The sequence below is a fragment of the Ovis canadensis genome, chromosome X (assembly GCF_042477335.2).
Source record: "Ovis canadensis isolate MfBH-ARS-UI-01 breed Bighorn chromosome X, ARS-UI_OviCan_v2, whole genome shotgun sequence".
Taxonomy (NCBI): Eukaryota; Metazoa; Chordata; class Mammalia; order Artiodactyla; family Bovidae; genus Ovis; species Ovis canadensis.
This window is the reverse complement of record NC_091727.1, coordinates 11,765,812-11,782,931: the sequence shown is the minus strand read 5'-3', so window position 1 is coordinate 11,782,931 and position 17,120 is coordinate 11,765,812. Positions and strand designations below refer to the sequence as shown.

Below are 17,120 nucleotides of genomic sequence, written 5' to 3'. Positions count from 1 at the left end.
CTACTTTTTGACAGTAAAACATAAGCTCTTCAAGTCTGAAGGTTATTGAATTTGAATCAATAAAGTAATGATTTCTTCCACTGACTAGAGTTACTTCTGGTACATGAGGTATGTAAACTAGTCATGACTACAGTTTTGACTGAAGTGTTTCTCTCTGGCTAAAAAATAGACAATGTGCACCATCCAAAAACCTGATGAATTAATTCCTGGCAACATGCTGACCAGGAGGTGCTGATCACAAGCACTTCATATCCTGTGGTGGAAATGACAAATAATTACTATTTAGAATAATCAGATTTTCCTGCTGTTAATTAATTTTACGATTAAAAGGCCTCTAATCAACCCCTGCACCTCTTTTCAAATTCCCTGTTGCAAAGATGGCCATGATAGATGGCTGACATTCTTCTGATGTTCTTAGATGTTCTAAGTCACTAGGACTTAGTTTGAAACAAAATTACATAAGATAAATTTTCTGAAGCTGAAGTGTAAGATCTTGAACTTGCAATTCTGTAGCTCTAAAGTACTACTTGTATAGTGAAGATTAACTAGCCTACAGTTATCACTGGGTGACTGGAGTTCTTCCAAGCAGACCCTAAGACCAGAATTCATAAGATGATAGCTGATTTGGGAGATGCTCCTAGAAAGCATGCGCAGGTGAGCAGGGGAGGGTGAGGAAGCCAACAAAGCATTCATTGTTTAGTCAGGCACCACGGTCAGCAACTGGAGTTGAACCATGCTGGGAAGATCTGAAAAACATGGCAGGCTACATGCCTTGAAGTTGACTGAAGAGAGAGGGAACTGGGTTATTTATCTACCAGCTCCTGTCAATCAGTGATGAGAGGTGGCTGTTCTTCTGGGAGTGAGAATTCCTAGTGGAATGCTCATAGAGCATTTCTGGCCTGCTCCAGGAGCATGGCCCTGTGGTGAAAGGGCCCACAGGCAAAGAATCCCTGGTGCTTTCAGTTGGAAATTGGGCCACCATGCTCACATGCCAAGGGGGATATGTTCTGGGTCCTGATGGCATCTACTACAGAGGAGCTTCCATGAAAAGGTGTGTAGCCTCGCTCAGGCATGTGGAACACAGTGGAAGGTAGACAGGAAGTGAGAGGCAGACAAGTAGATCTCTCAGCTCTTTGGCCTAGAGGGAAGGAGAAACATGGTAGCATAGGGATGCCAGAAATGAGAGTAACTTAGCCCAATCCAAATGATCTAGGGTTATGAGAGGGGAGATTACAGAGACTGTTTAAATACTCACTGTCTCAGGTAATGTTGGATTGGGACGCTCTGAAAGTTCTAGACTTGGGAACTATGGAAAGGAAAGAAGGGAGCAGCTGGCCAAGAAAGATCTGGGATTAAAAATGGTAACAGTATAAGGGAATAAGATAGTATGTCACAAGAAAACAAATAAAATCCACAAGTAACCCAAATATTCCTCTTCTAAAACTCCATCCTGAGGAAATGTGACTAAATACAGATAAAGATTTACACACAAAGATGTTCTTTGTGGATTTGTTTATAATAGAACCATATGAGAGACAGTGGGCCTAATGATGGATGCTGGTTAAGGATCTTGGGTCAATGTAGTGTTTTATAGACTATATATAATGCTTATATAGAAACCTTGATGATACAGGAAAATGCTTGATATACTAAGTAAATGAAGCAGAAAAAAATGTACATATAATATGATATAACTACTGATAGACTGGAAGTAAATAAGCCAAAATGTTTACTCTGGTTGTCTTTGAGGAAAAGTATTGCCAGCACATATTTTCCAGCTTCTGTATTTCCTTCTGTTCTTCCATGATTCTTCTCTAAGAAATAAGGTAAAAATGGTGGCAGCTGAGGCCTCCATAATACTTAAAATAAGAAGGCAAAACCCATTAAGAATTATTTCTCATCAAAGAATTTTGGGAAAGTTACCTGAAATAACAAAATGCAGCTCCTCAGCTAGCTTGTCATTAAACCATATTGATGTGTGTAAGGCGGGTTTTTATTTATTTGCTTGTAAGTATCCAAGTCTGTAGTTCAGTGGAAGTTTTAGCAAGATGTTAGATTTTGCCTTAAAATATCTGCTTTAATTCATAACAAGAAAGTTATCAATTGGGATTCATTCATATTTTCCCTGATTGTTAGCGTCTCACCATTTTACCTCTTCTTAACAGGAACCTGAGCACAAGGTTTAATGAGGAACTGAGGCTTTAAACTTAAGTGTGTGTGTATATATGTATATGCATGTTTGTACGAATCTCCATGATGTTTTGCCAAGTTTGGGGGCCAAAACTTGGAAAATAAAGACAATAAAGAATAAAACAACAACAACAACAACAAAAAAAAACCCAAAGAATTTTGGGAATCCTTAGTTTTCTCCCAGACCCCATTGACCTGAACCTCACTGGAGGTTGATTGCTATGGCTGGGTCATGTTGGGGTGCCCTGGGAACACATGGAGTGTGCCAAAAGGTATAAACACTGGCTCTCTGTCTTGACTGGATCTTATTATGCAGAAGAAATACAACATATAAACTGCCGACCAATAAGTTGCGAAGAAATTAAAATGCTAATTTCTCTTGTCTGTAATAAAAGTAGATTAACTGACTTTCTTTTGGTCTAGTGGATCCTTCATTTCTGTCAATTTTGGTTGCCAAGAAAATGTTTAGCAAATACATAAAATCTGATTTTTTTAAAAAAGCCATTTGCTTGCAGGAAAATCCAAACACAAAAATAAAAGTAAAAATCTGCAGTCTCTTTTCTCATTTGCACTCCTCTCTTCATTTTATGTATCTATTTAAGTAACTTTAAGGTTTCAATTCTTTCAGTTCAGAGGAGGAAAAAGGCACTTTGGACTGGATCAAAAAGAGAAGGCTTTAGTGACACATTGGTTCCCAAATAGGGGTGATTTTGGTCCCCAGGGAATGTATAACAGTGTCTGAGGCATTTTTGGTTGTGACCACTTGGGACAGCATGCTACTGGCATTTAGTGTGTAGAGGCTAGGGCTGCTGCTAGACACACCTCCCAACAGAGAATTCTCCAGCCCAATGATGCTGATGTTGAGAAACTCCGAGGTAGCATGCAGAATCTGTACTAAGACTTGAAAGGTAAGAAGGATTTGGTGAGGCTGAGGAGGTGGCAGGTAGAGTATGTGAAGAGCATTTCAGGAGGAAGGAGGGTTGGTCAGAGGAAAGTCAAAGTTGAGCATGCATCTACAATGACTGGCCAGGAGTGAGTGACTCTGAAAGGTGCAACTGCTGGCCGCAAGACTAAGCAACACTCCTGAATGTTAATATAGCACAACAGCAGAAGCCAACTGAACTCCTAGAAAATTCCAGATTATCTGTTAAAAGTAAGTTCCATGATTCACGAATAGTAATGAGTATTGATATGAATAACAAGTCATGCAGACTGAAAAGGCAAAAACAGCAAGCAAAGCCATAAGACAAAACCCTTGACTTATATGTAAAACTCCTCTAGGCTTACTGTGCCAGGTAAAGTGCGATCCCATGTTGGAAAAATAACCTGGTTTGGAGTAAAATAGTTCTGATCTTGCATTGCTAATGGGTTATAAAGCAGGGAGAGATAATTCAGGAAAGACAATGTAAACTTAAAGTTTTACCAGGAATTTCTGGTTGGTCAATCACTTACATATGACAGACATTTACATTGGCTTTACCAAAATGTATCTGTTCACTGCAGAGAAATGAAGAAGAATGGATAGATCTGAAGTGGGTGTGAGTGACTACTGGTTTAAACGAAATAATCTGAAGACAGATGAGCTGTACTTTCTAAGGAAGGAATCACTGGGTCATGAGGTAGTGGATGTGAAAGGCCCTTAGATGGGATGCCATCTGACCCTCTCCTCACACAGATGAGGAAACTGGGATTGAAGCAGCTGTGGGAGTCACCTGTTATACTGTTGGGAGCTAGATCTCAACTTCTGGTGCTTTTACATCCTGCTGCTGCTGCTAAGTCGCTTCAGTCGTGTCCAACTCTGTGCGACCCCATAGACGGCAGCCCACCAGGCTCCCCCGTCCCTGGGATTCTCCAGGCAAGGACACTGGAGTTGGTTGCCATTTCCTTCTCCAATGCATGAAAGTGAAAAGTGAGTGAAGTCACTGAGTCGTGTCCAACTCTCAGTGACCCCATGGACTGCAGACTACCAGGCTCCTCTGTCCATGGGAGTTTCCAGGCAAGAGTACTGGAGTGGGGTGCCATTGCCTTCTCTGGCTTTTACATCCTACTGTGTCCTTAGATTTCAAATCCAAGTGTGTGTGTGTGTGTGTGTGTGTGTGTGTGTGTGTCTAGTTGTGTCAAACAGCACTAAAAGTAACACTCAGTATTAAATTGCTTTTAATATATGTAGCAATGTTCCCCCATGGCATAACTTGGTGTCTCGTGATCTTACTACAAACTTGAGTACATATTTTTTCCTGCCTAAAATGCCTAGTCTACAGTGCTTAGCAAGAAAATTTTATGACAGGGGAGATGAAGAGTTTGGTCAGAAGATGGAGACTGGCAAATACCAGAGCCTTTGAACTGATGTAGAAATCTTTATGGGGAAGAAAAAAGACGTATAAGCAGGCTGGAATTTCTGTTCTTCCACCTAAAGGCCACACAAGATACTGACAGCAGACATTTGGGGAAAAAAATCTGAAGGAATTGGACTTGGTATTTTTTAGTTCACTGCCCATGTGTGAAATTCACAAGCAATGGCAAATCTATAGAAATAAATAAATAGTTGACTAGTGGCTGCTCAGGACTAAGGGTAGGAAAAGGGATTTACTGTAAATGGGAATAAGGAATCCTGTTGGGGTGATACACGTGTTCTCAGACTGGATAGTGGTGACAGTTGCATACCTCAATAAACTTTGTAAAGATCATGGAATTATATACTTAGAATGGATGAAGTTTGTGATATGTAAATTATACCATGATAAAGTTGTTTTAAAAAAAATCATGGGAACTCAAGGCAGTACAATTTTAATCATCCTCCACCCTTCTGACAACCTACTGAACTGTCCAACATCTGCACCAAATTATTATTATTCTTTGCTATTAATTATATATATTTTAAAGTTTATTTAATTGAAAGATAATTGCTTTACAAGATTCTGTTGGTTTCTGCCATATAGCAATTTGAATCAGCCATAGGTATACATATATCCCCTCCCTCTTGAACCTCCCTCCCACCTCCCACCTCATCTCACCCCTCTAGGTTGTCACAGAGCCCTGGTTCAAGCTCCCTGAGTCATACAGCAAATTCCCACTGGCTCATCTATTTTACATATGGTAGTGTGCATGTTTCCACATTTGTCCCACCCTCTGCTTCCCTGCTACCCTGTGTCCACAGTCTGTTCTCTCTGTCTGAGCCTCCATTGCTAGATACCATATATATGTGTTAATATATAATATTTGTTTTTATCTTTCTGACTTATTTCACTCTGTATAATAGGCTCTAGATTCATCCACCTCATAGAACTGACTCAAATGCATTTCTTTATATGGTTGAGTAATGTTCCATTGTGTATATGTACCACTGCTTCTTTATCCACTCACCTGTCGATGGACATCTAGGTTGCTTTCATGTCCTAGCTATTGTAAATAGTTGTTTTGAATGATATCTTTATTATTTTATACTTTTTAAACTTTCATACTTGTCCTAACCACTTACTAAGGCCCTTCAGGTATAAGTCCAAGATATTTTCAAATCCATCCACCTCTTCCCATCATTAGTCTACTTCAGATCACAATTATTTCTCACTGGAATTACTCCCACAACCTTGATCATCTGCTTCCTGGGATATATCAGCAATCAGTATATTCCAGTTATTTCTCAACTTTAAAGTCCCACCAAATTATTTAGGTGGGGATAAGGAAAATAATCATGCTTTAACTTCTTACAATTAGATATTCCCTTTAGACTTGTGATTCTTAACCTGGAAACTTAAAAGAATCACAAGGAAATTCTTGAGTTTTGTGTCATTTCCAGATGTGAGAGGCACATAGGACTGAAAAGTTGATTTCCAAGATATTTGGGAAATGCATCACTTTCTTTTCTCTCCAATGAAGGGTTTTTATCATAGAGTACAAAATACATATAATCAAGATTTTGGAACTGGTACTATGAATGCATGCTATTTCTCTCTGCTGTTATTCCCTGGAGTGGAGTGGCAGGAGGAGACTGGAAATCTGAGAAAACAGACACAGTCACTTTTACTCACAGGACACTTACAGGGTAAGGCTGAATAACAGTGAGGAGTATCGACTCTTTGCAGCTTCTGTAAGAGAGAGGAAAAAAAGTATTTATGACATGCACAGAGCCTGGGCTCTACCAGTGACGGTGCTCTTTTGAAACAAAATGTGTGATGTTGGAGAATGTTTCTTGGACTCCCAGGGCAGAGATTCAAAAGGCTCAGAAGTGAGCTTTCAGACCACAGAGAAAACCAGAATCAAATGTTTACCCAGTGGAAAGCCTCCTGTTCGATTTATATTGGGTGATATAATCTGCAACACTGAACAGCAGGGCCCTAAAATAAAACTCGCTGAAGGAAGGTCGGATTTTAAAAGCATCGACTGAGTCTCTCAAAATTGATTCTCCCCTTCTGACTTTCCTTTAGCTGCTTAAAATGTCTGTGCAATTTTCTGGAAGGGGATAGATTTTTTTAAATGGTATCAATTCACTGAACATCATTATCTTCTTAGGGTCAGCATCAGGAAAAGAAAAATGTCATCGTAGGTTTCTTATGTAAAAACAGGATCCCAGCAAATGTGACTTCCCATGCCGTGTGGCTTTCTATGGCTGAGGTAACAATGCCTAGGATCTTGAGCTGATAAACATTTCAGAAGGGCACTCGTTGGGAAATATTGTTCACCATAGTGAACACTGTGTAGCCAAGAGCAGGACAACATAATACAATGTCATGGTTTATTTAATTTCCCCCAAGTAAGCCAAACCTTTCAAATAACTTGACCCTTTGAGGAAAAATCTTATTATAGGTTGCAATAGTTTTTCTTCCTTCCTTTGTTCCTTTTTTATACTGAGTAGGAGAAAGGTCAGTTGCCATTTCGTTGAGCAGGGGCTGATTTTTTCTATAGTTTAGGTGGTAATTAATTACCTGCTTTTGTGACGTCCTGCCCAAATGATTCAAGACAAGGGGATCTATTGCAGTGCTGTTCCTTTGGAGAAGTCATGACAAATTGCATTTTTAGCATTAAGTACTCTTCAACCCCCCACTATAAGCCCATTGCCTGGGGAGGACGATGTGATTTGCCACAGGAGCGGTGGCGGCTGGGCCCTGATGGAGGGAGTGGGGGTGGGGAAAAAGAGAAATCAATGGGGAAGAAAAAGAGGACTAGAACTCAAGAACTGGATGAAGAATCAGAACATTTAGGATGATGTTGATGGTGGTAGAGGCCTGTCTGATCCCATCAATTCCTAGTTGCCAAGGGTTGACAGAAAGCCCCACTAACTGGAGTGGCAAGACCGTGTTCCCATTAGATGGAATAATAGAACAACAGTGTAATCAAATGAGAATTTGGTGAATGAGACAAATGACAGTGCATGGCTGGTGGCCATGGAGCCTCGTGGAGCAGTTCTGGGGAGCAGTCTGGCACACCTAGGCAAACTTCAGCCTCACAGCACTAGGACCGAGCCATTGCACTCTGGCTTATATCCCAAAGAAATCCTCCCATTAGCCTCTGAGGGAAAGTGGATGAGGACGTTCCCAGTCAGGGGACGCATGGACGTGAAACACTGGAGGCAAGGTGGGCATCCATCTCTAGGGGGCTGGGCATGTGAATGTGTGGACTGAGTGCATGGAACGATGTGGCAGGAAGAATCAGAGTATGGTAGCCAGTGGAAACAGTGTCAGACTTCATTTTTTTGGGCTCCAAAATCACTGCAGATGGTGATTGCAGCCATGGAATTAAAAGACACTTACTCCTTGGAAGAAAAGTTATGACCAACCTAGATAGTATATTCAAAAGCAGAGACATTACTTTGTCGACTAAGGTCCGTCTAGTCAAGGCTATGGTTTTTCCTGTGGTCATGTATGGATATGAGAGTTGGACTGTGAAGAAGGCTGAGGGCCGAAGAATTGATGCTTCTGAACTGTGGTGTTGGAGAAGACTCTTGAGAGTCCCTTAGACTGCAAGGAGATCAAACCAGTCCATTCTGAAGGAGATCCACCTTGCAATTTCTTTGGAAGGAATGATGCTAAAGCTGAAACTCCAGTACTTTGGCCACCTCATGGGAAGAGTTGATTCATTGGAAAAGACTCTGATGCTGGGAGGGATTGGGGGCAGGAGGAGAAGGGGACAACCGAGGATGAGATGGCTGGATGGCATCACGGATTCGATGGACGTGAGTCTGAGTGAACTCCGGGAGTTGGTGATGGACAGGGGGGCCTGGCGTACTGTGATTCATGGGGTCTCAAAGAGTCAGACACGACTGAGCAACTGAACTGAACTGAGCCGTGGCATGTGCCTGTTGGTCCTGCCTGGCCTGCTCTACCCAAGGCTGTCCCCAGAGCCCTTAGCAGTAGGCAATAGGCTCAGAACGTATCCTGGGGACATAGCCGATTGGACCTAAGTGTTGGAATGAGGCCACTGGATGTCCTCTCTCCAGAATCAGAACTAAGAGATACAGACAAAGATCTGGAAGCTGAGTCACAATCATGACTGAATAAGAGGAAAGATTACAGATGCCAGGGTCCCCTGAGCAGGCCTAGTTCCCACCATTCCTGAGGGCTGGTTGTTCATCATTTTACATCAATAAAATGACTGAAGTCAAATATCTCAGTATGATATCTGTTGTCAGTTCTGGCAATGGGCTTTTATTTTTCGTTTCACTCATCTGTAAGTACTTAATTATCACCTGCCAGACAAGAAGAATTAACTCCATAGTGCTTTGGGTCCCTTAGGATTCTAATCCTAGAAGGAAAAAAAAGATGGGAGTCACATATGTTCACCTATTAGAGAATGCCACAATGATTGAGGCAGGTTCAGCTGAGGCCTGATGCCAGTCACCCCTACATGCCAAAACAGGGTGTTACATACTTTCAAAGAAGAGATTAAAACCAGAGTTTGGGACCCTTTTTCATCTTGGGGTATTAATCATGACTTAACTGAAACAAAGGTAATAGGGAAAGGTCAGTGCAAGCAGCACATGGCCGAAGAGCAAAGGCTACGTTTGAAAGATTATTACCCTTCCACAGAGACAGACTCTAAGTGTGCAATTCCTGTGATGATATCTGGAAGACACAGTAGATATGGTGCCCTGGGGTCATTTAATAAAGGCATTGCTCAACTGAGCTTCTTCCAGGGCAAGAGGGCCTTATTGGAAAGATGTAGAAGCTGAGGAGTGTTGGACACAGCCAGTCACTGGGTACTATCTGATTCAAGGGACCTGCAGTTGGAACAACCCAACAGAGAAACCTTCTAGAAATCTGCACAGGTACCCATAAATCAACTGTCATGATCTTCCATGGATAGAGGAAGTCAATACTGGATTACCTTGGTGTCAAAACAGTGAGAATTTCCTGCTTTTTACCTCACTGTCCTGTCCTCATTTCAATGCGGAAGGTGCCAAAGCTGGAGAAAAATCTTGGGGAATGCCCCTTAACACAGTGAAGGCTTCCCAGATTGGAAATACGGGCAAGGGAGAAATTTTGTGGCATTGGCAGTTTTGACTATCATGTGACAAATGAACATATTGATGACAGAATAAGAGTTGTTGTGATTATAAGTATTCGAATGAATGGAGAAATTTTCTGAACATGCTTAATATATTTGTGGACCTGCCTGAGATTTGAATGAAGACCTGGCCCTAGACAGCTGTTCTGAACAGGCAATGAGGGAAAAGAACAGTTGCTTTACGATTTTATCCTGAGACCTAACTGCTACATTTACTCCCAACTTTACTTTATTTAAAACTGACTTGAATAGATCAGATTATTTGAATCCAAACAGTCCTTAACTAAGACAGCGAGTGCTTAAAATCTGAAGAAGAAACAATAAAATGGTAAGTGCAAGAATGAGAGGTCTGATGTGGTAGGGTGGGGGAGAGTGAACGGGCCCACGAGGCTGTGGAAAAGATGCTCATTTTCCCTACAGCAATGCTCACTGGCACTGTATTTGTAATTTGTTCATTTCCAGAAAAAGAAAAAGAATATGCACAGCTCCAGTACAGTCTGTTAGGAGCAGACAAACCCCTGGGGAAGGACTCATTATTCATGTTAGATGCTAACAGAATAAGCATAGACTGCATTAGCTTCCTATTGCTGCTGTAATAAATTAGTGGCTTAAAACAGCACAAATTGGTTATCTTACAAGTCTGGAGGTCAAAAGTCTGAAATGGGCCTCACTAGGCTAAAATCAAGGTGTTAATAGGGCTGCATTCATTCTGGAAACTTTTCCAGATTCTGGAGGCTTCCTATATTCTTTGGTTTGTGGCCCCTTCCTCCATTTTCAAAAACAGCAATGTAGCATCTTCCAATTTCTCCCTGAGTCTCCTGCCTTATTCGTTCACCTATAAGGGCATTTGTGATTACATTGGGTCCACCTGGATAATTCAGGAAAAACTGCTCCATCCTGAACTGAATCACTTCTGCAGAGTCACAGGATCTGGGCATTATGATGTGGATCAGTATTCTGTCCTACCACAGAAGCCAGCTTCATTAGTTATTTTGTGCTGCATAGCAACTTACCATAAACTTAGCAGCTTAAAACAACACACATTTATTATCTTACAGTTTCTATGAGTCAGACACATGAGTATGAATTAACTTGGTCATCTTATCCAAGTTCTCTGATGAGACTGCCATTAAGTGCTACCCAGGGCTAAGGTCTCATCTGAAAGCTCCATTGGGAAAGATCCAATTCCAGGTAGACTTTTTACGGTTTTTGGCAGGATTAAATAGTTTCTTTTGGGATTGTTGGACCAAGGGCTTCAGTTCCTGCTGGCAGTCAGCAAAGGAAAAGGAGACAGAATCCTTTGGCAAAATGGAAGGTATAATTTTATGTAACATAATCACAGATGTGACATCCCAGCACCTTTGCCATATTTTTTTGGCAAGAAGCAAATCACAGGTACCACCCACATTACACGAGAGGGAAATACACAAATTATGAACATTAAGAGACAGGCATCATCCATGGGGCCATCTAAAATTCTGTCTGCAACACCAACAAAGAAAGATTCACAACCAATTAATCTGTGAGTGTCTCAAAGGTAGTGTCCATGTATGACTTCACCTTACACAGAATATTTTCCTGTCAAGCATGTCAGAAAGAAGCACTGCTCAGTATACATTATTAATTTGAAAATGGAAACCATTTTCCAAAATATGTCTATTATATTTACAGCATTTAAATTCTGTGTCTATAGTAATTCCCTGTTACTCATCTGAAACATAACCTATATTGATTTTAATTTTACCACTTAATGAGTAAATGATGCTGTCTCAATTGAAATAAAATATTCCAATATGTTATTTACCATTAGAACTAGGGATGTGTTTTTAGTCTGTTTTCTCTCACCTATAATTATTTAATTATAATCTGCCAGACAAGAACTCCATAATGTTTTGAATTCCTTAGAATTCCTAACCCTAAGATCCTAGGAGAAAATAAAGAAGATCAAAGCCATTTAAAAATAGCCACAACAGACAAATTAGAATTTGGAATGAAAAATGGCTCATTCAAGTAATCAGATAACTTCTTTTTATGAAGGCTTAAAACAGCTAGGGACTTGAAACAAATCCAGTTAGGAGCACATTTAGAGAAGTACAATTTCATACTGAATGCCAAGTGAATTTTCTACTCTTAAAGATTAATCTCAAATTAGAGTGCCAATATTTTTTAAAATGATTGAATTTGTGAAAATATCACTTTAATCCCTATATTACAGTGCTGACCTGCATAGGAAAATATAGTCTAATCTACCCTAAAACACTCCTATAAAATTTGTTTTATTCCTCTCTTTTCATTCTTTTAACAAAAGTCTTTTCTTAGATTTTTTTTGATGGAAAATCCCTTGAAACATGTTTGGGACACCCAATGTCAGTGGTTGCAGGTCGTTCTTTGGCATCACAGCCCATTTTATTTTATTTTATTTTTGATTTAAGCAGTTTTATTTTATTTTTTTAATCAGGATCTGACCTGTATTTTATTTATTTTTTAAAATACAAATTTATTTATTTTAATTGGAGGTTAATTACTTTACAATGTTTTGTATTGGTTTTGCAATACATCAACATAAATCCACCACAGGTATACACGTGTTCCCCAACCTGAACCCTCCGCCCTCCTCCCTCCCCGTACTATCCCTCTGGGTCATCCTAGTGCATCAGCCCCAAGCATCCAGTATCATGCATCGAACCTGGACTGGTGATTTGTTTCATATATGATATTATACATGTTTCAGTGCCATTCTCCCAAATCATCCCACCCTCTCCCTCTCCCACAGAGTCCAAAAGACTGTTCTATACATTTGTGTCTCTTTTGCTCTCTCACATACATACAGGGTTACTGTTACTATCTTTCTAAATTCCATATATATGTGTTACTATACTGTATTGGTGTTTTTCTTTCTGGCTTAATTCACTCTGTATAATCAGCTCCAGTTTCATCCACCTCATTAGAACTGATTCAAATGTATTCTTTTTAATGACTGAGTAATATTCCATTGTGTATATGTACCACAGCTTTCTTATCCATTCATCTGCTGATGGACATCTAGGTTGCTTCCATGTCCTGGATATTATAAACAGTGCTGCGATGAACATTGGGGTACACGTGTCTCTTTCAATTCTGGTTTCCTCGGTGTGTATACCCAGAGTGGGATTGCTGGGTCATAAGGCAGTTCTATTTCCAGTTTTTTTAAGGAATCTCCACACTGTTCTCCATAGTGGCTGTACTAGTTTGCATTCCCACCCACAGTGTAAGAGAGTTCCCTTTTCTCCAGACCCTCTCCAGCATTTATTGCTTGTAGACTTTTGGATTGCAGCCATTCTGACTGGTGTGAAATGGTACCTGATTGTGGTTTTGATTTGCATTTCTCTGATAATGAGTGATGTTGAGCATCTTTTCATGTGTTTGTTAGCCATCTGTATGTCTTCTTTGGAGAAATGTCTATTTAGTATTTTGGCCCATTTTTTTGATTGGGTCATTTATTTTTCTGGAATTGAGCTGCAGGAGTTGCTTGTATATTTTTACTACAAAGCCAGTCATCAAGACAGTATGGTACTGGCACAAAGACAGAAATATAGATCAATGGAACAAAATAGAAAGCCCAGAGATAAATCCATGCACCTATGGACGCCTTATCTTTGACAAAGGAGGCAAGAATATACAATGGATTAAAGACAATCTCTTTAACAAGTGGTGCTGGGAAAACTGGTCAACCACTTGTAAAAGAATGAAACTAGAACACTTTCCAACACCATACACAAAAATAAACTCAAAATGGATTAAAGATCTAAACGTAAGACCAGAAACTATAAAACTCCTAGAGGAGAACATAGGCAAAGCACTTTCTGACATAAATCATAGCAGGATCCTCTATGACCCACCTCCCAGGATATTGGAAATAAAAGTAAAAATAAACAAATGGGACCTAATTAAACTTAAAAGCTTCTGCACAACAAAGGAAACTATAAGCAAGGTGAAAAGACTGCCTTCAGAATAGGAGAAAATAATAGCAAATGAAAACTGACACTGCCTATTTTAAAACTTCATTGGCTATAAAGCAACTATACTCCAATTAAAATTTTTTTTTAATTTTTATTGGATGGGATTCTGTTGCAGCAAGTGAAGAATCTCAGATTCTAATGAGGTTTTTGGTATTAAAATCCCTTTCAACAATGAAACTAAAGTTTTTGTTTGCTTTCTCTTAGAGTAGAATAGCTTGACACCTTTCTTTGACTTTCCCACTTGATATTTACATGATCTTAATACTGCAGTATATAATCACATTGGCATGCACTATTGTATATTTCCCTCATAGGCCGAATAAACAGATTTCCTTAACTAATACAGAGATCAACACGAATTTATGTGTGAAGAGCAATGAGACTTCCTCAAAGATTGGGAAAACAGAATAAAATGAAGCAAAAGCAAAACAAACTAAAATGTAAAGAGTATATTCCATGTCAAAATTCAGGAGGAGTCTTTTTTTTTTTTAAAGGTCTAAACAAGTGAACAATATGATTTTCAACTTCTTCAGTAGAAGTCAGGAATCAATTCATGAAGGCTGAAAAGTTAGGCTTTTAAAAGGCAAAATAAAGAGGTAATTTAGGGTGATATATGAAAGATTTTGTGAACTGTAAAATCACATCTTAACATAATTCAAAAGACTGATAGGCAGTATTTTTATTTGGAAAGAAAGGTGGTAAGGCACAGTGAAATGGTGTTTGAACTCTCACTTCTAAGTACACATAAGTCTTTCTTCTTGTTGAACTTCAGAGTTTCTCAAAGAAGATAGAAAAATATCCTTTTCAGCTAGCTAGTGCATCTCAGCCCTTAAACTCTCTGCTGGTAGATAGTCACTCTTTATGAAAAGAAGAACAGATAAACAGTATTTCTCTGATGATGCTTTTCTCAGAAGAACATCACAATCCTAGGTGTTGGCTGAAAAGTTTGTTTGGGTTAATCTGTACCATCTTATAGAAAAATCTGAACAAACTTTATGGCTAACCCAGTATTTTCTCTTCTTACCTGAACCTGGAGATATGAAAAAAAAAAAAAAACAGATTTCTGATGACTAGTCATAATATAAAGCCAGTTGCTGGCAAAGCTGGAGGAAATAACGTCCCTCTGTTTCAGAAAAGTCACCACAGGACTATTTGAAATGGAGGTTTAATGCTTCATCCAGTTGACCTTTCTACCATTCTCAACAGAGACTGCAATTATCCACTGTATCAGTTCCTAACAGGTACTGAAGCCATTAGCTGGAGAGGGTGGAAACAGCTAACAATCAATCATGTAAACAGGGTCAACACATTAAGTGTGATCTGTCATGGACTTCATGAAATATCAACACTCTCCTCACTGTTGCTGCACATTGCCTTTACTTCAATAACTGCAAAGAGGAGGAACTGGATTACTTGTCATTTTATTACTAAGGTTCAAGGGATGCAGAGAAAGGAAACAGGCATAATGAAGCCACAATAGTTTTCAGAGCAGCAAAGACAGAGGGGATGAATCATAGAATTCACTTGTCCGGGAGCACTGGCTTGCCTTCTACCAATTCTATGATCTCTCTCACTACCATTTTCTCCTTGAATGAGGGGTGATATTGCTGACACAACCATATGCTGCCTGCAAGAGAGGAACTTCAGCTTTAAGGATGCACAAAGGCTCAAAGTAAAGGAATGGAGAATGATATTCCATGTAAACAGAAACCAAACCAGAGCATGGTATTATACTCATATCAGACAAAATAGGCTGTAAGGCTAAAAAGGTAACACAAAAGATCACTATAATGATAAACAGGATCAATTCATTGAGAAGATATAATAATCATAAACATATTGGGTTGGCCAAAAACTTCTCTCAGGTGTTTCCATACAATGTAATGGAAAAATCCAAGTGAACTTTTTGGTCAACCCAATATATGCACCCAATATCAGAGCACTGAAATACACTAAGCATATACTAAAAGATCTGAGGGACTTCCCTGGTGGCTCAGTGGTAAGGAATTTGGCTGCCAATGCAGGAGACTCGGGTGCAATCACTGGGTCGGAAAGGTCCCCTGGAGAAGGAAATGGCAACCCATTCCAGTATTCTTGTCTGAGAAATCCCACGGACAGAGGAGTCTGGCGGGCTACAGTACATAGGGTTGTAAAAGAGTTGGACACGACTTAGCGACTGAACACCAGATTTGAAGTGAGAAAAAGTTTGGTAGCCAAAGCAACAGTGAAGAGAATTTAAGGAAAGATTCTTATTAGGTACTATGTTAAAGGGTTCACCCTGAACAACTGTATAATCATACTGTTTATCTTTTCCCATCTGTACGGAGGCTCCAAAGACGGTCCTCAATGAACCACGCTTTTGGGGACTCACATAACTTTGTGTAGTCTTCTCCCACTGAATCTGGATTAGTTCTGTGATGTACTTTTGACAAATAGAGTATTATGGAAGTGACACTGCATGACTTCCAGGCCTTGATTAGAAGAATCCCAGAAGCCCTGTAGTGTCCACAGGGGTATCTTGGAACGTTCACTCTGTGAGAAGCCAGCTGTCAGAGAAGCTCAGCAACCCCGCCATCACCATGTTGTGAGGAAGCTAGCCCTGTGGAGAAGCAGCGTGGGGAGAGGGAAACTGGCCTGGTCAGACACAGTGGTGTCAGCTGTCTAAGTCCACATGACAACACAGGTGTGAAAGAGCCACCTTGGATAGCCAGTCCAAACAAGTCTTTATCCAGCTCCTGCTCCAGCAGTCGACTGAACTGAAGCCACAGGAGTGAGAACCATGTGAATGAGCCCCGTCAACCCACAGCATCATGAGATCAGAAACTATTTTCTTAAGCCATTTCATTTGTTGGGTGGTGACAGAAAACTGAAACATCAGCTGTCCATAAAGAGTTTGCAAACTATTAAAAAAAAAAAAGCCAAAGGAGTCAAAGGGATTTGAAATTGAACATGGCTCCCTTATCAAGGAAGGTTCAGTATCCAATCTAATGACTCCACAGGATATTCAGAATGGACACTTAAAAAAAAATCTGTCCTACAAACATAAGTGGAAATGTGGAAAAGGAGGCTCTAATTGTTGGACGTGGGGCTAGCACAATTGTAACATTAACTATGGGCTTTTGGAGATTGGAGTAGTGGGGAAAAGAACTAAAAACTCAGGGGAGAGGAAAAGATCCAATCAGAGTCTTGGACTAAAAATGCTTCACTACAAAAAAGAATTTTGAAGGCACGATTGGTGTTACCTTGTGGGGTATGTATTTGAACTTGCTAGAGAAAGGATTAAAGCACATTATAATTTTAGGTTTAGAATTAATAGCTTACATACAATCAATGACTTGAATATAAACCTAGGGAGCGACCAGAATTCTTTGAATAGTCCAATTCACATTTGACAGATTGTGTTAAAGGCTTAAGCTGTGCTTTTCTTTCAAA

At 39.9% G+C, this 17,120-nt stretch overlaps 1 protein-coding gene across 3 annotated transcripts in view; it reads right to left on the bottom strand.

Moving 5' to 3' along the window:
- The window catches only part of FRMPD4 (FERM and PDZ domain containing 4), a 376,391-nt gene that overhangs the window by 45,833 nt on the left and 313,438 nt on the right, over positions 1 to 17,120 (bottom strand). For all 3 annotated transcript variants that reach the window (XM_070289750.1, XM_070289748.1, XM_070289749.1), the window contains one exon: positions 6,230 to 6,275. In XM_070289750.1, coding sequence (XP_070145851.1) covers positions 6,230 to 6,275 — 46 coding nt within the window. The remainder of the gene's footprint in view (positions 1 to 6,229; positions 6,276 to 17,120) is intronic.